At 54.2% G+C, this 18,209-nt stretch overlaps 7 protein-coding genes across 7 annotated transcripts; 4 read left to right on the top strand and 3 right to left on the bottom strand.

Annotated features, from left to right (window-relative positions):
• Positions 1-7: 7 nt before the first annotated feature.
• BDZ99DRAFT_388444 (uncharacterized protein) lies at positions 8-539 on the top strand (the record flags this gene model as incomplete). The annotated part of the gene is made up of 3 exons (XM_033715572.1): positions 8-224; positions 280-339; positions 391-539. 3 exons carry the CDS (start codon positions 8-10, stop codon positions 537-539), a joined length of 426 nt encoding a protein of 141 aa, XP_033576617.1.
• A 1,240-nt stretch (positions 540-1,779) lies between these two features.
• On the top strand, positions 1,780-4,290 carry BDZ99DRAFT_444088 (MFS transporter; the record flags this gene model as incomplete). Its single annotated transcript, XM_033717877.1, has 10 exons — positions 1,780-1,885; positions 1,935-2,095; positions 2,147-2,266; positions 2,318-2,329; positions 2,386-2,500; positions 2,586-2,657; positions 2,905-3,177; positions 3,228-3,525; positions 3,573-3,698; positions 3,765-4,290. The coding sequence occupies 10 exons, from the start codon at positions 1,780-1,782 to the stop codon at positions 4,033-4,035; spliced, it is 1,554 nt and encodes a 517-aa protein (XP_033576616.1). The 3' UTR covers positions 4,036-4,290.
• A 1,084-nt stretch (positions 4,291-5,374) lies between these two features.
• Positions 5,375-6,739, bottom strand: BDZ99DRAFT_33640 (uncharacterized protein). The gene is made up of 4 exons (XM_033714305.1): positions 6,381-6,739; positions 6,121-6,316; positions 5,878-6,070; positions 5,375-5,813 (listed from the first exon to the last, which is right to left on the bottom strand). Exons 1-4 carry the CDS (start codon positions 6,556-6,558, stop codon positions 5,559-5,561), a joined length of 822 nt encoding a protein of 273 aa, XP_033576615.1. The 5' UTR covers positions 6,559-6,739; the 3' UTR covers positions 5,375-5,558.
• A 1,278-nt stretch (positions 6,740-8,017) lies between these two features.
• On the top strand, positions 8,018-9,283 carry BDZ99DRAFT_365897 (uncharacterized protein; the record flags this gene model as incomplete). Its single annotated transcript, XM_033714747.1, has 1 exon — positions 8,018-9,283. A coding segment is annotated over one exon (1,266 nt), but the record flags the coding sequence as incomplete, so codon positions are not given.
• On the bottom strand, positions 8,896-11,513 carry BDZ99DRAFT_571427 (uncharacterized protein; the record flags this gene model as incomplete). Its single annotated transcript, XM_033728089.1, has 5 exons — positions 8,896-10,375; positions 10,471-10,617; positions 10,683-10,885; positions 10,958-11,188; positions 11,277-11,513. The coding sequence occupies 5 exons, from the start codon at positions 11,511-11,513 to the stop codon at positions 9,373-9,375; spliced, it is 1,821 nt and encodes a 606-aa protein (XP_033576613.1). The 3' UTR covers positions 8,896-9,372.
• Positions 11,514-12,079: 566 nt separating this feature from the next.
• On the bottom strand, positions 12,080-13,234 carry BDZ99DRAFT_532193 (uncharacterized protein; the record flags this gene model as incomplete). Its single annotated transcript, XM_033726474.1, has 2 exons — positions 12,546-13,234; positions 12,080-12,481 (listed from the first exon to the last, which is right to left on the bottom strand). The coding sequence occupies exons 1-2, from the start codon at positions 12,762-12,764 to the stop codon at positions 12,080-12,082; spliced, it is 621 nt and encodes a 206-aa protein (XP_033576612.1). The 5' UTR covers positions 12,765-13,234.
• A 63-nt stretch (positions 13,235-13,297) lies between these two features.
• Positions 13,298-17,881, top strand: BDZ99DRAFT_33499 (kinase-like protein). Its single transcript, XM_033714304.1, has 3 exons — positions 13,298-17,422; positions 17,515-17,618; positions 17,671-17,881. The coding sequence occupies exons 1-3, from the start codon at positions 13,404-13,406 to the stop codon at positions 17,700-17,702; spliced, it is 4,155 nt and encodes a 1,384-aa protein (XP_033576611.1). The 5' UTR covers positions 13,298-13,403; the 3' UTR covers positions 17,703-17,881.
• Positions 17,882-18,209: the final 328 nt, after the last annotated feature.

Raw genomic sequence — 18,209 nt, 5'->3', positions numbered from 1 at the left:
CTCCAAGATGTCCTACGGCCGCCCCATCCCATCCCACCTCCGCAACCCCTCGCTCTCCAACCCGCAGTCCTCCACCGGCCAAAGCCCCGTTCTCCTTGCGCGCATAAACGAGAAGAAGGCGGAACTGGCCAATCTGAAAGATCTGCAAGCACTGAGTGCTGGCCTAGCAGACCAGATGCAGATGCTGGAAGACAAGTTGGCGACCTTATCAGACGGAACTGAAGGTAGACATCGCGCTTCTTCCACTGAGGCATGCCCGGGCTAACCAAGCGCTTATAGCTATTGCGGCTGTACTTTCGAACTGGCATAACGTGCTCAGGGCGATCAACATGGCATCAAGTGAGTGTATATGTAAACTCAGCATCTTTAACTGAACTAACTTGTTCGCAGTGAAAATCCCCAAACCCAAAGATGGCGAAGACGAAGCTTCTGAAAGTAAGCCCCAGACGGATGTGCCACTTCCGCAGACCCTCGTTCGCATTCCCACCGAGCAAGCTGCGCTGCTTCCACAATCAGCCTCTGGAAGTATCGTCGATTGAGCCCCATGGTTCCATCGCAAGCATACCAGCATACCAACCCACGAGACAAGCCGACGCGATGGGATGGTCATCAGCCAGGATAAACGCCACTCGTTCCCTCAAACTTGAAAGTAAGGCGGAACAATCCTCCCAGAGTCGTCCGTGCTTTAGACTACTTAGAAGGCTATGCTTTGGCACTTCAAGGAGCTGATTCAAGCTACAAATCGGCGATGGCGACGGAGAAAGCCAGTATAAGCGGCCAAACAACTTTCATGCGTATTTGAGAATAGAAGGGCGCTGCGAAAGTACCGAATCTTAGCTATCTACAGCTAAAAAAGACTAGCAGGAGAGCATCCCGGAAGCAAAGCCGAGTGCCAATTTCAGCCAACAGCCAAACCTACGTTTCCCTCCGATACATTTTGATACTAGATACCCTTGAAAGTGCTCGAGCCCAATAGCATCATTGAAAATCCAGCCGTGGGCAGCAAATACCAGCCAAGCCTTCCCTAAGCGCAAGCGTCCGGTCTTTCAATCTGCCTATTATATCAATGAGAGTACAGACTATTTTACTGAAGCAAGGACGTGCCATCTAGAAGCATTTGAGAAATATGTTGATTTCGTATGACTGGGTCGTTACATACACCGCTTACTACTCAGGCCACGCTCACGCTAATCACCAGACGGTCCCACGAATAGAGCACTAGATCACCCCCCTTCGATATCTCCATCTCGTAGCTCTACGTTAACAACGTTTGTTCTTTTGTGCGGTTCCTTTATCCTCTATCGGACTGCGAGATCTTCGAAGTACGGAGAGCGGAGATTCTTGTGGTCGACGTCGCCAACGCGACATCGAATCTCGTTCGATTTCATTCAATCCGTCCTAGCGGCTTCCCCAGATCTCTCCCATTCGCAATACTTGACTCAAAATGCCAGTATCTGGGGAAATGTCTCATTCCCCCGCAGTCCACTATCCCCCTTTTGTTACCTATATCCCTATCTTACCTCCTAGTCGACAGCAAGTATTCAACTTATTGCTCTAGGATATGACAGACATGGCCTGGCCGGCTATGAGGTCTTCCGTATGCAACAAGATAATGGCCGCCAGGATGGTAAACATTTTCCGACAAGAGCTTGAAAAATGTAAGAATATAGATACTTCTTGACAGCCCTTTGGCTAGTCCATTCTTTCTGTAAAATTCCCAAGAACCTTGATCTGCGGTGCATCTTGAAATACTCATTCATCATGGCTCCTCTACCAGGCATGCGGAAACAGCGCATAAATGCCTTCCAGGTACTAATACTATGCTTTGTCGGGCTCGGCTCGATGACTTATGGATACACTGCTTCAATTATTGGAACCACTCTGGGTACGGGCTCCACCAGACCCCTCAATCCGTCACTAACACTTTTGGTCAGGTCAACCATCCTTCATTGAATACTTTGAGCTAGACACAAGAGAGGACGGGACTGATCTCATCTCTACAACCAACGGGCTCTTCCAGACTGGGGGAGTCATTGGCACCCTTCTTCTTCCTCTAGTCTCCGACAAGTATGGCAGAAAATGGGGCATTGCAGTTGTAAGTGAGATGCATATCTTGAAACGAAATGCATACACTTACGTCCATTAGAGCGCCATCTTAGCTGTAGTTTCAGGAGCATTTCTGGCAGGTAGCACTAATATTGCGGAATTCATTGTCTTTCGATTTATAGCTGGAGCTGCTGCTTTCATGAGTTTGGCGGCTGTTCCTGTAAGTCTCCTACTATGACGTCTATATTTGCTTTTACTAACCTCTGAGCAGATATGGATGAATGTAAGAACCCTCGATATCTTGACCTATTACGAGGACGTTACTCATACGATTATAAGGAAGTCGCCCCCGTCAAAATGCGAGCAGGTCTTGTTGATATCCATGCCGTCCTTCTCATCTTCGGATATACCGCCCAAGGATGGGTAGGATTTGGGTTTTATTTCTGGAAACAGGGTTTGTCTTCCACCATGCAGATGCTCTTGACGCCCTCAGCTATCCTCCTCGTTATTTCAGAACAATCTCACTGACGAGCATATAGGTGGCATCAACACATGGAGGCCCCCTCTGGCACTCCAATGTGCCTGGCCCCTACTGCTACTCTGTGGTCTCTGTACGTAAGATCCTCATACACATACCAGAGTCCTCTAGTGTCGTTGTTCTTGGAACTGTGTTGAAACACGACACAAGTCGGGTTTAAGCACCCAGTTCAGTCGCTTTAAACACCGACTCAAGCCAGAATGGTGTCTTAAACTTGATTTGAGTGGTACTGAAGGACAACTAACACCAGAGGACCTAGTATCTGTCTTAAATCCTCCTTCTTTATGAAAACCCGCTAACATGTGTATTGCAACCTTAAGACTGGATCCCAGAAAGCCCACGTTGGCTCATGATCATGGATCGCGAAGAAGAAGCCCGAGTGATCCTCTACAGACTCCACGCCGACCCAAGCGATCCCGACAACGAATTCGCGCGGTCAGAATACTACCAAATTAAGAAACAGATTGCTATCGACCGTACGCTGGGTAGCTCGTGGAAGGTCATGTTCACGAAGCCGTCATATCGGAAACGAACTTTCCTGGCCATGGGTCTCACGTTTTTCATCCAGTGCTCTGGTGTTCTCGTTATCAACAGTAAACAACGCCCTCTACGAGTAGACTTTATAAATCTAAACTTGCAACAGACTACGGCCCAACCCTCTACAAAATCCTTGGCTTCAGCCCCGTGAAGCAGCTCCTCTATCCCGCTGGTTGGCTGACCTGCGCCCTAGGCTTGAACGCAGTCGCCATTTTCGTTGTCGACCGCTTCCCTCGAAACAAGTACATTGGAGTCGGCATTCTCAGCTGCATGGCCGCTTTAATCGTCGAAGCCGCGCTGGTCGCGAATTTCGTACCCTCGAATAACAAGAACGCCCTTCAGGCTGCCGTGGCTATGTTCTTCATCTTCCAAATGCCTTACAGTCTTGCGCTTGATGGGCAGGTGTCCAGAACATCAATCTTGTGTGTGCCTTGGGCTAATCAGTACACAGCACGCAGTTCTCCTACCTAGGCGAGATCTTTCCAACCCACCTCCGCGCCAAAGGCGTTTCCCTCGGCGTCGCTATGATTTCGCTCACCAATATTGTCTGGTTGCAAGCCGCGCCGACCGCCTTTATGTAACTATACCCTTTCCCCCTCTGTCTACCCCTCAATCCGCACCCAACTTACAAAGGACCCGACAGTACCATCGGCTGGAGATTCTACCTCGTTTTCATCATCCCAGGCACGATCGGCGGTCTGATCATCTTCTTCTTTTTCCCGGACACCAAAGGCCTGCCATTGGAAGAGGTCGCGGCGCTATTTGGAGACGAGGATGAGATCGCGGTGTATCAGCGTGAGATCGATATTCACGGGAACGAAATTGTGGATCGGCATGGGGACTTGAAGGAGAAGGAGCAGGTGGGGTATTTAGAGGATGTGAATACTGGGGAGGTGGAGGGGGGAAGGGTGTAGGTCTGATGATGGGCATTTTCCGCTTCCTCCCTACAGCTTATACTCCTGATGGGGACTCACCTTTGCCACAAAATGTACCAATTGGGCCAAAACGCTAAATCACTGTCCCCTCTTCCTAGCACGCTTTAAGTGGAAAATGTAAAAATTGGACTGATAGCTTAGCTTGTAGACCTAAGTTATGTTCTAGGTCTTCGGTCTAAGAGGTAATCTTAAATCGAAAGCGTCCTCCCTTTATATTACGCTCTTGAAATATCCTGTCCTACTGAGACTAAAAGCGTGATTTAAGGCACACGCTGTGTCCCTATGTTCTTATTCTAAGACATGATGTTGGGCTGAAATCGTCCTCTTATGAGGCGCTTTTAGCAAAGATGTAATATTTAGACCACAGCTGTAGATTAAGTACGCCCCTTGTTTTCCTAAGCCTATACCCTGTTCTAGCTATTTTATTTACATTTCTCCCATTACTTCCATTACTCCCAAGGGTATTTGCGAGCCCAGTTCCCTCCGCGTCCGTCAAGTTCTTTCCCGTGGCACCGCGTCCCGCTCAAAAGCGCATGGAAAACCACGCCTTGCTCCCGGTTCCCTTGTCATCAAATCTTCAAACTAGTATCTCCCAGCACCGTCTTCATCCAATCTTTTCGTAACCTTGTGCATAGTTAAATGGGTGTACGGTGTCTAGACGCTTCCATCCGTCTTCTGTACGGCAACGGGGATGCTTATATATGGCGAAACCTGGATCGTGTGTTCGTCTACTGGTTTGTTGACGTGGGTAGAGGTTATGCTTGGTACGTTTTGGTATCGTTTGGTATCGATGAACAGAAATCTGCTTTGTCCGTGCGTGGGTCCCAAAAGAGAGAAGTTGCGAATACTACCTAGAGAAGAGAAAGACAAGCAGATTAGCAATCACATAGTCCTCATTTGGCTACAAAAAGCGCCCGCCTTTCATAGCTGGCCCAAACCGTCGTACCCAACAATTGAATTGAGCACTACGAATACACCCCACCCACCGGGCCCCGCATCATTACAGCAACCCAGCACCGCATCGCAACGCCCGCAACCGTCCTCGCAGGTACGCGGGCACCGCTCAAGAAAGAATATCACAATAAAGGATTCCCCCCCAGAACCCCAACCCTTTCCCCAAACCGGCCCCCTTTGACCCCAGATCCCCCAGCAACTATGCGAACAAAAGAAAATAGTAATGCCCCGGCCCCCATAAATCCGGGCCGGCCGTTCTAACTCATAAAGCACCTTTCGCTCTTCTAAGAAGTCCTGTAGTTCCCTGATTCGATTCCCTGTGGGCGACGTGTATGTTGCTGCACTAGCACACGTGCTCTCTTTTGCTTTTTCTCGATAACGCCGGATTTAATGCATGCATTCGGTTCGTGATTGTAGTTTTTTGTTTCCTAGATAGTTCCGCTTTGCGGTGGTCCGTAGTCGGCTGAGGCGGCTGTCTGTTATTGATAGTAGAGCCACAGCAGCCCGGCGCCAACCAGCGCGACTAGCGTGAACTCCATCAAAGATAATCAATTCTGGCGGCACACGACGGTCAGCGGCAGACTGCGCAGCTCCGGGGACGCGGCGGGCGTGTCTGCGCTTGGGAGACGCCATTTGTGCTGGCGGGCCGACCAGAGGACGGTGCGCTCGTCGAAGATTTCGATGAAGCATTCGTCGAGGATGCGGGCTTTGGGGTCTGCGTAGGTGTGGTATTCGTCGAAGATGGCTTCCATTTGCTCGCCTTGGCATTTGCGAAAGCAGCCGGTTACACAGCCAGTGCGATGCTGAGAGAGTGTTAGTCTTGAAGTCCAGTTTGCGCTTGTTGGAGGAGCGAAGAGCTTCATGTACCTTTCCCTTGTTGCAGTGAACCAGAATCGGATGGTTGCGCCTGTCCAAGAGAATTGAGAGTGCTGCCGTCATCTGGCACTGGGGCACACGTATAGTCTCCTTGTTCGCGGGGATATGGACATGGAAATGTTGTATTCCATTCGCGTCCATGAAGTCCACGTTGGCGTCCGGGATCTTCTCTGGAACCAAGGTCCTGGAAAAGATATTAGACGCACTCTTTTCAGATAGTGCATAGGTCCTTACAATATGCTCTTCAGCCCCAGCGTCTCCAGAAACTCGAAATTTTCGGGCAACGGATAGCTGCTGCGATAGATGCTTCCCGGGACCACTGCGCCGAAGTTGGCTGGTGGGAGTAGTGACCGGAGGCGATCGGGACACTTGTTCTCAACACGAGGCACGCGAGGTACTTCGATAGCGACTACCGGGAGTTCCGCGATTGCTATAAGTAATAGTAAGTCAGAGTTGCTCACAATGTAGGGTGACGTATTGGGGGCGAGGCTTACGCTCTTCGCAAGGCAGCTTGACGGCGCCCACTGGGACATCTTCGTGCGGCTTGCATGCGACATGAGATAGGCATTTGGCGCACCCTGCTCCAGATGCGGCGTGTATGATACTGCGATAATCTGTGAGGGCTTTGGGAGCCTCGCCATCGGCAGCCTCCGGGGCTGTAGGGATAGACATGACAGCGAAGTTCTCTAACAGGTGCGCCGGGGGGCCTTCGAAAATGCCCAGCGTTCTTGACAGTGTATGGGGTATGACTAGAACGGTGTAAAGAGGGTATCAGGGACGGGCGGGCGAGGACGACGGGTTGTGAGTGTCGCGCGTGCTTCGACACGAGGCCGAAGCGGTCCGGGGGCGGAGCAGGAGGGCCTGAGAACGAGGATGGTGAGTTAGAGGTGTTTGTCCATGGTGTATGGGGCGAGGTGATGGATGATTCGTGCTCTGGATTTCTCTGGAAAGGTGAATGACTTACGGGTCAGGTCTGGGCTAGCACGGGCATCTTGACGAAGAAGCGAGGCTTTGTGGGTTAAAGAGCTTCATCGTGTGGTATGAAAGTGGCGTGTGAAGGCGGGTGGAGGAGCGGAGGGAAAGGTGGTGTTGTGGAGAGGATATGGCGGAGGGAGGAAAGCGTGGGCTGGTTGTTGTCTAAGCGCGGTCCCAAGATCCGTGGGCGGTGTTAGTGAAGAGGGTTAGCCATGGCGTTCCATTATTCACTATCAAAAAGCCGGAGCACGGAGAAACGTTGATGAGACGTGCCTGCGTCGCGACTTGCCAGCGAGGCCAGCCTTGCTGCCGAACTGTGGCTCGAAGCGAAACTGCGTCACCGGGCAGCCTCACACGACGTGTGCTGCCAGTGATTGGTGTTGGGCAGCTAGGGAGCCACAGTTTGCCCAGATGAACCAGCGGACGGGCCCAGTGGAGTGACCTCAACACCCACGGACCCGATTTCTTCCATCACGACAGGAAAAACTCGTTGAGGAAAAACTCGTTGGCGAGTCCCGAAGCGGCATTCCGTTAGCACCGAATTATTCGCGACTACTTGAGGGAGTGCTGTAGTCTGGCCAGTCTTGGCACCCGAAAGTCCAGCCGCTGCACAAGTGAAGGAAACCGCAAGGGAAGCTACAAGTGTATCACGGTGTGCTAATTCTGCACTGCCGTGCAATCTGCCTAGTAACATACATCTAGTGCACTTCAACGCCTTGAGATGATACCGAATAGACGGACGGCTAGAAATGGTGAAGATATTCCCCGCATATCCCCTGTTCCAAGGTCCTCAAAGACACCGCCGTCCTAGGGTCTTCTGTTATTGCAATCATTGCAACTAAATTAACAACTGCTAGCTATATGCTACTGTTCGATCCATTTCAGGCAAGAACCTCGAATTCTCACACCACGACGGTGAATGATGGACGGGATGTCGTGTCGCAATCATGTGAAACCGGCCTCGGCTGCCCCCACATCGGGCCTAGCCGAAGATCTCCCGCAAGCCCGTGACCTCAAATCTTCCCCAGCTTCACTCCACCCCATATCCTACATCTACAGCGCCATCTCCCCCATTCAAAACCAATCGTCTCGGGATCATAGCATACGAAACCTCAATTCCCCTACAATCAATACAAAAATGACCCCCACACCCCGCCGATCGCGGCGTTCACATCCAAACCTCACCCACCTCTCTCTTGCACCCCTCTCCTCGAAATACCCCCTCGACGCCTCCACCCCGCCATCTCCCACCTCCCCAACCGCCCAAACACCCTCCTACATCGCCAATCGCTCCGCCCCCACCACCCCCGGCATCCTCTCCCTCTCCCAATCCCGCAGCACCTCCGCATCCCGCTCACGCCGCCGCCCCAAAACCCCAACCGCCGCCTACGCCTACGACGGCTACTTCCCCGCCGCGACTACCGAAAACCCCCAACACGCCATCGGCGAGATCCCCAAAGCAAAGAGCACCAGCGTGCTCGGCCCCGGCCTCTCCACCTCAAACCTCAACCTCACTACATCTACATCAAGTGTCGCGATCGCAGGCGAAGGCAAAAAGCGCCACCACCTCCGCACCCGCACGGGCGACTTCCGCCTCCCGACCCCCTTGCACCGTCACCACACGACCCACGAGGCCGCCGACGAGTGGCTGCACCGCGCGGGCCTGGCGATCGCGGGCGAGACGCGCGAGAGCAAGGGCCAGAGCTGGCTGATCCGCCGCGCCAGCTCGACGAGTCTGGTGCGGCAGAGCGATGGGTGGGACGAGCATCCGAGCCATGAGCACGAGGCGGGACCGCAGCTCATGAAGCTGATCTCGGGCGAGCATTTTGAGTTTAGTGAGGGGGGATGGGCGGGGAGCCCAAGGGTCCTGTCGCGGTTTGGGAGCCGTGTAGGGAGCAGGATACAGAGTGCGAGGGGGAGTCGGAGGGGGTCGAGGGTGTGGGGGAGTAAGGGGGAACTGGCTGGGATGACGCATGCACAGGAGGATGGTGGGGAGGAGGGGTATTTTGCCGAGGAGGTGGTGGAGGCGGATTTTGTGGGGAGTGATGAGGAGAGTGTGGGAGATGAGGAGGAGGTGGCGAGGCTGGCGAGCGAGAGGGGATTTGGGCTGGGTGGGTGGATGGATCGGTTGGTTGGGTGGACGCTGTTCAGTGTTGAGGAAGATGGAGAAAGTAGTGATGAGGAGGGAGAGGAGGAGGAGGCACTGACGAGGGAAGACGTGTTGTTGAAGAAGGAAGTGGAGGCGAAGAGGAAGAAGATGGAGCGGGAAGCGATCATTGCGGCTTCGGCGGCGGGATCAAAAGAGAAAGAAATTGAAGAGGAAAAAGATGTCCCAATACCGGAGCCTGTGCCGGCGGAAGGTGAGGGTGGGTGGCAGGATGCTGCATGGCTTCTGAGCGTTGCATCAAAGGTCCTTCTGTGAGCGTCTTTAACCGAAATTATCATAATCTATCCAATTAAACTCTTTGACGTCTATCTTTTACCCATTACTTTTGCTCTCCCAGCGAAGAGTTATCTTTCTAGACACCACACTATAACGTCTCCCCTTCTCCTAGAGTCGTCGTGAAAGTGTGTGTTGAACCCCCTCCAGCATTCAGTATATCTCGTCCCCTGGAGCACCTCCGTCGTCGTCTCTTCCAATTGCTCGAAGAAAACCAAGTATTGAGGCCAGGCTCTGAGGCCTCTATTTGTGCTTACAAAAGCATTTCCCTCATCCGCACCCTCGCTGATGCTATCAGCACTCACTGTCCGCAAATCAGCCATATGCTTGTTAATCCAACCGGAAGGCCCCGGCTCGATGTAAAACTGGTCAGCCTCATCCAGGTACGCCCCTCGCTCGCTCAGAGGAACATCGATCGGCGGCTCGCACGTCAGCGCCCAGGCGTGGATGCCCGGATGCACCAAATGGCTCCGCCACGGCGTACTGTGGCATGGCATTAGGAAGCCCACGTCGAACGGCTCGAGCTGCTGTGCCTCGTACTGGTGCCGCAGGTACGACATAACGTCAATGACCCCGCGCTGGTGCACTTGAGAGACATAGCCCGCAATGATGAGGTTGAGAGAGAGGAGGACCGCGAGGATGGCCTTGCGGGAGGCAGTGAGCGAGTTTGAGAAGGCGCACAATGGGCCCGCGGCCAGAACGTGAAGGAAGGGCAGCACAGGGTACAAGAACCGCACTTCCTTGTGAGATATCAGGCTCATGACAACGGCCACCGTGATACTGGTGCATGCAAGGCGCCCTAAAACGGTGCGAGTGAAGGCATCCCGGGCGTCTCGAGGCGCGGCAAAAGCCGTTGGCTTCGGGAGGTTTTGCCAAATTCCCACGGCCGCAAACGGCAGTGCAGTAGTGAGCAAAAGCGGGATCCCCTCGGTCAGGTAGTAATCAGGGCGGTTTCTCCCGTAGAAGACAGCCAGCGATTGTGCAATGTTGAAGTACAGGAACCGGACCGGCGGGAGCGTCCAGAAGCCGTAGAAAAGCCTATCTGAGAGCACGGATAATACGAGTATAGCGGATCTGAAACAAAAGGCGAATGTCAGCTAATCCAATCAGTCGGCAGAGTTGCTGAAGGAGCCGTCTGCAGTCGCTGCTGAGTATTGGGGCCCACTTACCCGCATGCCAGGACTTCTCGGACCAAGACAAACCGCCCGCGAGTCGTAGCTCGCCACAGGGTCGGGACGGCGAGGCAGAGCCAGATGAGGGCATTTGTGGGCCTGAGGATACACGCAACAGCAGCTAAAAGTAGCGACAGTCTTAGCCTGTGATAATGAGTGTGGGGAATCAGCTTCTCGGCACTACGGAATCGTGAAGAATCTTCGCGTACTTGGATAAAGCGCCGACGGCGTTGCTCGCAGGATGCCCGTGGTTGCGAATGTCCTTATCTTTCAACGTGCTGTTGCTGGAAAGGTCAGCCCATCGCCAAGGCCAGTAGTATACGGCAATCGACGTGATGGTCGTCTCGAGGCAATTGGACAGAGTGCGGGGCGCGCAGAACCACTGCCAAGGACTGAAGACCGATAAGGCAAGCTACCGAAGCAAACGGACAGATCAGCTCAGCCGTGCAGAATGAAGCGACGTAATTTTGCAGCGGGAACGTACAGTGACCCATGCCGTGCGAGAGCTTCGGCCATAAATCTTCTGGGCCAGCCTCCACGTGTAACAGTCGAGCAGCGCAGCAATGACAGCCTGCACGACCTTGGGTGCGGCGACAAGCAGCTCGGCTCGCAGGCGTGGAGAGGCCTGGCACAGATTGGCAAGCGTTGCCGCGAATTGATAGACGGCCGCAAATAGCGCTGGGTGCAGCGACGAGCGTAGTTGGGCGCGCCATTCCTGCAGACATCGTGAGATTGCAGCCTAGACGGCCAATTGGCATGTGAGGGCGAAGACAGGATGGAAGCAAGAAGAAGACTCTGTATACCCATGTTATCCAGGCACCGGCATGCTGTCCAAATGCGAGCTGCCAGGCCGGCTCTAGGGACTGGAAGTACTCGTCCGGCTGGAAGAAGGTGCGGAGGGTTAGTGCGCTGACGATGCGGAGGGCCAGCAGCAGCAGCAGCACGTTTGGCGTGGGCAGAGATTTCTCTCCAGTCGCGGGCCTCGTCGTGGCCGTCGCTCGGTGGCCGCCTCCAGCGCCGGGTGCGCTGCGGGCAGGCATTGGCAGTCAAATCAGGGCGTGAAGAAAAGCTGGCGGCCAGAAGCGTGTTGCTGCGAGCAATGTGGAACAGCTCAGGACGTCTGGAACGCTCGGGTTGCAGGCTGGCAGAGGTCAAGTCGATGAAGAAGCGTCAAGCGAGGGCGCTCGGCCTGGGATACGCTGCACGCGGCCATATTCATCGAGATGCCGCCAGCCACAAGCGCTCCGTCAGGCACCGTTACTGGAGCGCCGTCCGTGCAGCGAAAAATTGCCTATCGTGAAGTCCCGCTCGGGCCTAGCGCCAAAGGGCGTGGTGTTGCGAATGGCGCCAAGGCAATACGGCGACGGCCTCCCCAGATGTGACTGATCACATCGCCGTCGCAGCCCCGGCCCCGTCTCACCACTCTCGCGCGTCATTTATTGTTCGACCCCGCTGGTTCGAGTGCCGCCGCGCTGCGTGTGGCGGCGCTGTCCCATTCGCGCTGCGCATCGGCCGATCCGCGGAGAAGATGTGAAGAAGCGTGTCCCATTCACTTGGATCAGCAGACTGTGACATGACAGCAGCCGTGAGCCCATTGCCGGGCTAGCTAGCAGCGGCTGCCGTCTCGGCGTGCGACGGGCGCTGGGCGGTGGCGCTGGGATGGATGGTTCGCCGTGCTTTTGCGGGAACCAACAAGCAAAACGCGGAAAATCTGGGGAAAGCGGCTGATCCAGGATGAGGGGTGGCAGCCTCCCTCCGAGCGCCATGGTGAGAGTCTCGGATCAACCACCGCCGCCGGGCAGACGTCGATGCGCACAGCGCGGCTGGCAAAGGGCAGGCCTTGACTGGCCTGCTGCAGCTGGCGGGCTTTCTGGGAGCGCTGCATAAGTGCAGCACCAGCGCCGCTGCTGGCCCCGGACGACGAAACCTTCTGGTGCGTCCTGCGGGTGCGGGTGCCAGGAGTGCCAGGGCGCGAGCAGTCGTCCTGCGCTGCGCCCGAAGTCCGCATCTGATATCAAATGGCGTTGAGTGTTGAAGCCGATCGCTGGGCGTTGAGCCCTGGTTGAACTCACCACCAGCCCTGCCGCAGCGCTGGGGCAGCGTGCAGGCGTGTGCAGCGAATTGCAAGGCATCGTCAGTGCGGGCGATGGGTCCCCAGCATGCCCAGACGACGCCCTCTCCGCTCGCGGTTTAGGGCCGGTTCGTGAGACTGCGCGGCTTGCACGCTTCCATGCGCCTCGCTGCTGCGTGGGCGGCGACCCATCGCCATATTGACGTCTCGCTCGACCCATTTTGCTCGGTCCGCCCAGCCTGCCAACCGTGGACGCGCTTCTTTCATCCTTTGTCTGCGCCCTCTAGCGTATTCGTTACCTTTTATTGCCAGTCGCCAGAAAAGGCCCGCTGTAGCGCCATCTGCGCTCGCGCCTCGCTCAGCCTACCTCGTCCCGCCGTCGTCACAAAGCCAGGGCGCCGACGTGAGGCCATCGTCATAAATTTCCTCCTTGTGCCATTGCCAGGTAAATCGCTGCTGTGGCCCCTCTTCGCCTGCCACCACACAAGCATCCTGACTGATCTGCTTGCTGCGAGCCCGTAGTGTCGAAAGTGGTCGTCCAAGGTCGTCCAAGGTCCATATCGCCCTCGAGAGTCACCACACCACCAGCTCCGATACTCTACCACCCCAAGTGCCACACCCCGCCACTGCCCGCGTCCCCATATTAGAAGCCTTCGCAGATCCTAGGCAATTACGTCTGCCCGCAATTGTCGCCGTTTGCGAAGCCTGTCTCCTCCCAGTCGCGACTACACAGGATGACACGGCCTCCACACACTGTCTCCGTGGTCTACGCCTAGCAACACTCGAACTCTGCGCAATAATATGGTGAAACTGCACGGCTAGGACTTTTGGCGAACTGGCGCGAGCTACCGCCTGAACCATGAGCTCCTCCGAACACAACGACCCCGCGGTCATGGGCGACTCAAGCGTAGATGTAATGGCTACGGCAATACACAGTGAAGGCGAGCCCGGGCGAATGTCTCCCGCGTCCGCAGCCTCTTATGAGTCTTGTCTGGAGAGCGCTGGAGAAGAAGTGGAAACACCTCACGCCGACGTGCTGGACCCCGCGGTGAACGATGAAGCGGCGGAATCCACCGAGTCAAGGGTACATCCAGGCGACGAGTCCGACAGCACCCCACGATCTGAGGTCCCGTCTGGAGTGGATGGCTGGGACCACAATGCCAATCCAGATCAGACTGGACATTCGGAAACAGGCTATTTTGCTCCACAGCCGTTGCGATACTTCTCCAACAAACTCCCGCCCACAACGTCATCTACGGAGCCGTCACCGATGCCGAGTCTTAATGCTTCGACGACATCTGTCGATTGCGTTAACGTTGAGACTACCACCAATGCGGCTGCCGCTCTAGAACATCACGATCGACCCTCTGTCCTCAGAGATGTCTCCACCTCCTCAACAGCCAGCACGTCTACTGTGAGGCCACCTTCGACGGAACCCAGTCGCCGATTCACCACACCTCCAAAGCCTCACAAGGATGGCCCAAGCTATCCCAACCAGGCTTATGCCGCCCTACAAACACAACACTACCCACCACCCTATTCGCCGCAGATACTGCGCACACGAAGCTCTCATGCGGCACACATCTCGCCTTTCTCGAAGATCGCAACCTTCAGCCTTGGTAACGAGGAGCGTAGCATGCTAGACACAGGCTCTAGGACAGTAGGGAATTCCCCTGCGAGTAGCCCAGGGCTTTTTAGCCCAGCCACACCCTCGTCCTCATATCCACACGACGACCACGGCTCTTATCCTAGTCCGTACCTCCACTATACCCATCGACAGGCTCCCAAAGAAACTCACGTTGCTGATGTTGACGTGGATCCCGTTTCTGGACGCAAGATAATCAACGCCTACGAGGTCATTGATGAGCTCGGTCGTGGAGTCCACGGCAAGGTCAAACTTGGTCGTAATCTCGAGACCGGCGTTTTCGTAGCTATCAAAATCGTCGACCGATACTCGAAACGTCGTCGACTTGGAAAGAATACCAACCACGAAGACAAAATCAAGAAAGAGATTGCCATCCTCAAGAAGGCTCGCCACCCAAACATCGTTAGTCTACTCGAAGTGATTGACGACCCGAGTCGGAAGAAGGTGTACATCGTCTTAGAGCACGTGGAGCTTGGTGAGATAAAATGGCGGACGGATGCAGCAAAAGAGATTGCACAGGTAGAGTTCCGAAAATTTCAGAGGGAGAAGCATGGCATTTTCGATAACGACGCTGCCGTGCATGAAGACGACACCATCATAAACACGGCTCATCGCCGACTTGAGAGGCGTGAGAGGCAAAGGTTAAAAGAGTTGCACGAACGTCGTATGTTGCAGGAGCCGCAACTCCAGAGTTGGAGTTTTGAGCATGGCGGTGACTCGGATGAAGAGACGTCAGATAACGAAAGCAGGTCAAGATCAACAGAGAACCGTGCGGTGGAACTTTCCGGTGGTTATAATGGTGGCGATGAGTGCCGAACCGAACAGCATCAACAAGGTAACACCCTCACTACTTCTCGATCACAGACCCCTATCGCCGGGTCCCATCATATTACTCAACACGGGGATCTCACAGGCCTCGAAGGGACTATGTACGGAGCATATGAACCTGAAATATTCCGCGGACGCACCCCGAGTGTCGCTGGCAGTCTCTCCTCTCATTACACCGACCCGGACGATATGAGCGACATAGATGAGCATTTCCGATATGTACCTCTCATGACCTTGGAGGGTACTCGAGAAGCATTCAGGGACACCGTGCTTGGGTTAGAGTATCTCCACTACCAAGGCGTCATCCATCGAGATATCAAGCCCGCAAATCTCCTCTTAACCAAGGAGCATCGCGTCAAGATCTCGGATTTCGGTGTGTCCTTCCTCGGCAAACAGTCACCCGACGAAAGCGATGACATGTCGGAGTCGGAAGCACACGACGCCGACGAAGCTATCGAACTGGCGAAAACCGTTGGTACCCCGGCGTTCTACGCTCCAGAGCTGTGTCGGACGGATGTCGACGCAGAGACTCCTCCTGTGACTGGCAAGATCGACGTGTGGGCTTTGGGTGTGACTCTGTACTGTCTCGTCTTTGGCCGAGTACCCTTCCACGAACAGAACACGTTCGCACTAATGCGCGCTATCACCGAGGAGGACGTCTATATCCCACGCTATCGGTTGAAGGCTGTTGCCGAAAAGTCCAGTTCAAGACCTAGTTCGCATGGTCCCTCGTATCACTCCATCAGCAGCAACAAACGAGCACCTCATGACCTTGAGTACGAGGAGGTTAATGACGATCTTCACGATCTCATCAAGAGACTGCTTATCAAAGATCCTCGTAAGCGCATCACCCTAAAGGAGATTAAACATCACCCATGGCTTCTCCAAGGCATTGACAACAAGGTTGCTTGGGTCGAGGAGACGGATCCAAAAAGACAAACGAAAGGCAGGAAGATTGAAGTATCCAAGGATGAAGTTGCTCAAGCCGTCATGCCAATCAAATTTATGGATCGAGTACAGTCTGTTTTTAAGAAGACGATAGGTGCAATGACAGGGCTTGGCACCCGGGCTGGATCGAGAAGACGAGCGCAAAGTTCCGCCACCAATCCCGAGGCCACGGGCCAGTTATCTACAGCTTCGTCAAGCAGCACAATTAGTCAAGATGGTCGCAGGCCTAGTCTCGCGATGAACGAGTCGATTTATGCTGCCTTGAGGAGCTCCAGAGAGCCCGACCACCCTCTTTCGCATAGCGTCACAGTGAGTCCAGAGGCGAAGGAACATGCCCCATATTTCGACGGTTCGCGTTCAAGACCGGAGTCGCCAATCAGCTATAGTGAAAATCTCGAGAACCCAAGTCCTCTTGCAAGCTCTTCAAGGCCACACCATCTTGAGCGTGCTCAATCGACCATGTCGACGACAGCTTCGGTGAGAACGATCAGGCAATCGGACATGCTCAACACGTCTGGTGCTGCTTCACCACCTCTTCTGCCAGCTCTTCCAGGTACACCACTTGCGTTGGATGGCCTAGGAGGATCTAATTTGGGAGGGATATTTGGAGGCCTGCCCCGTCGGGTTATAACAAGTGTTAGAAGCCGGGACAGAAACTCAGGCCATCGCCAGAGCCATAGCCGAGCAAAATCGATCGACCGGCTGGTTGACGCTGATGACGATGCTCACGGAGGGCCGACACTTGCTTTAAGTAACACACTCGCCGCGGGGCACGTCGACCCTCCTGCCGTTCTCAAAGACCATTCTCCAATCCACGCCGCTACGCGCCTCTTTCCTGATCCCATAGAACGTACATCATCACGCCAGTCTTCAATTTCGTCGACATCATCTAGGCTCAATTCGGTATACACTATCGAAGAAAGAACCTCAGCCCAGAGCCCCGGCAGCTATCCATTTCCTTCACTCCAGCGGAACACTTCGGACGACCGGTTCAATCGTGCAAAGGAGGAGCTCACACGAAGACGGATTTTTGAGGATAGCCAGCATCGGGAGCGACCATCGTCTGGAACTTATTCACGGCCAGTCAGCGCTCTGAGCCAAATTGCTTGTCCCCCAAGCCCGGATGACGAGGTTTTCTTCGAAAGACAAAGACTTGACGACATGTTCAACCGACAACATCCAAGTCAAGGCTCGTCCATGGAGACTAGTCCAGTTGGCTATAGTGGCAGCGTCAACACGGTACAGTCCGCGGCTTTGACATCGAGTTCCTCCGAGGATCACTTTACGTCCATGTCGCAATCCACTTCAAACCCCTCGATACCGTCTGTCATCTCAGCAACGTCGTCCGTAGCACTTGATGACGGGTTTACCTTGGACCTTGCCAAGAAGCAAGGCGTAAAAACGGGTCTCGATCCTAATGTCGCCATCGCCGACGACTATGCTGGATATGATGGCGAGTAAGTAAAGCCCTTTCAGTGGTGTAGAATGGGCCTAGTAATACCAGCGCCCCTGTCAATGAATTATGCTAATTACATACCGTCCTTTGAAGTCATGCTGTAGAGATTGGCGACGAAGAAGACGATTCCGACGAAGATGACTTCATAGTCATGAACAAGAAAAGTGGAGTTAGAAGAAGTGACTCTATTGCCAACGGTGTGCTTGCGCGCTCTTCAGAACGAAGGCTATCCTTCTCATCACGCAGGAGATCCAATCGCAGCGGCAGCAATGGCACCGTGAAGAAGGTCCGACCTCTTGAAACGACCGATGATGATCGCCATCAATCACCCGAAACAACCTCCGAAATTCGATGATCTCAGATACCCATCATATGCAACGAACTCTGCTATAATCCTCCCACCTCGCTATGTATTTACGATCACGATCATCGCACACGTTTCAGATTCGCAGCGTTGCTGTTCCCTGTTCGACACCACGGCCAACTACCGTCGGCCTTATCTGCTCTAACGAATCCTACCTGCAGGCCACGGGCCCTCCCAAAGCCATGTACAAATCAACTCATTTATGATATCCAAATCCTCTAGCACGGCGTCGAACGGCCTCTCTATGTGTTTGTGGCTAGGCCACTTGGCGAAAAATGCGAGTTGCACCCACACACAATCGGGAATATCATCATACACGCGGGCGTAGAAACAGGTTGCTTCGTTTGTCTAATGCCTCTTTCCTTTCTTCGACCCCACTTCACAGTCTTGTATACTTTTGTCGTGTGTGCGTATTCGCTTCTTC

This window comes from Mytilinidion resinicola (genome assembly GCF_010093595.1).
Source record: "Mytilinidion resinicola strain CBS 304.34 unplaced genomic scaffold BDZ99scaffold_10, whole genome shotgun sequence".
Lineage (NCBI taxonomy): Eukaryota > Fungi > Ascomycota > Dothideomycetes > Mytilinidiales > Mytilinidiaceae > Mytilinidion > Mytilinidion resinicola.
Note: the sequence above shows the minus strand (reverse complement) of the source record. Positions and strands in the feature narration are given on the sequence as shown.

What these genes read in the sequence shown, in the direction of transcription:
- BDZ99DRAFT_33640 (XM_033714305.1), bottom strand. Translation starts at nt 6,558, where the DNA reads ATGTCTATCCCTACAGCCCCGGAGGCTGCCGATGGCGAGGCTCCCAAA. An exon ending in CAAGCTGCCTTGCGAAGAGC is followed by an intron (nt 6,317 to 6,380) that starts GTAAGCCTCGCC and finishes TATTACTTATAG; the next exon opens with CAATCGCGGAACTCCCGGTA. An exon ending in TTCACTGCAACAAGGGAAAG is followed by an intron (nt 5,814 to 5,877) that starts GTACATGAAGCT and finishes ACACTCTCTCAG; the next exon opens with CATCGCACTGGCTGTGTAAC.
- BDZ99DRAFT_33499 (XM_033714304.1), top strand. Translation starts at nt 13,404, where the DNA reads ATGAGCTCCTCCGAACACAACGACCCCGCGGTCATGGGCGACTCAAGC. An exon ending in TATGCTGGATATGATGGCGA is followed by an intron (nt 17,423 to 17,514) that starts GTAAGTAAAGCC and finishes CGTCCTTTGAAG; the next exon opens with TCATGCTGTAGAGATTGGCG. An exon ending in AAGTGACTCTATTGCCAACG is followed by an intron (nt 17,619 to 17,670) that starts GTGTGCTTGCGC and finishes ATCACGCAGGAG; the next exon opens with ATCCAATCGCAGCGGCAGCA.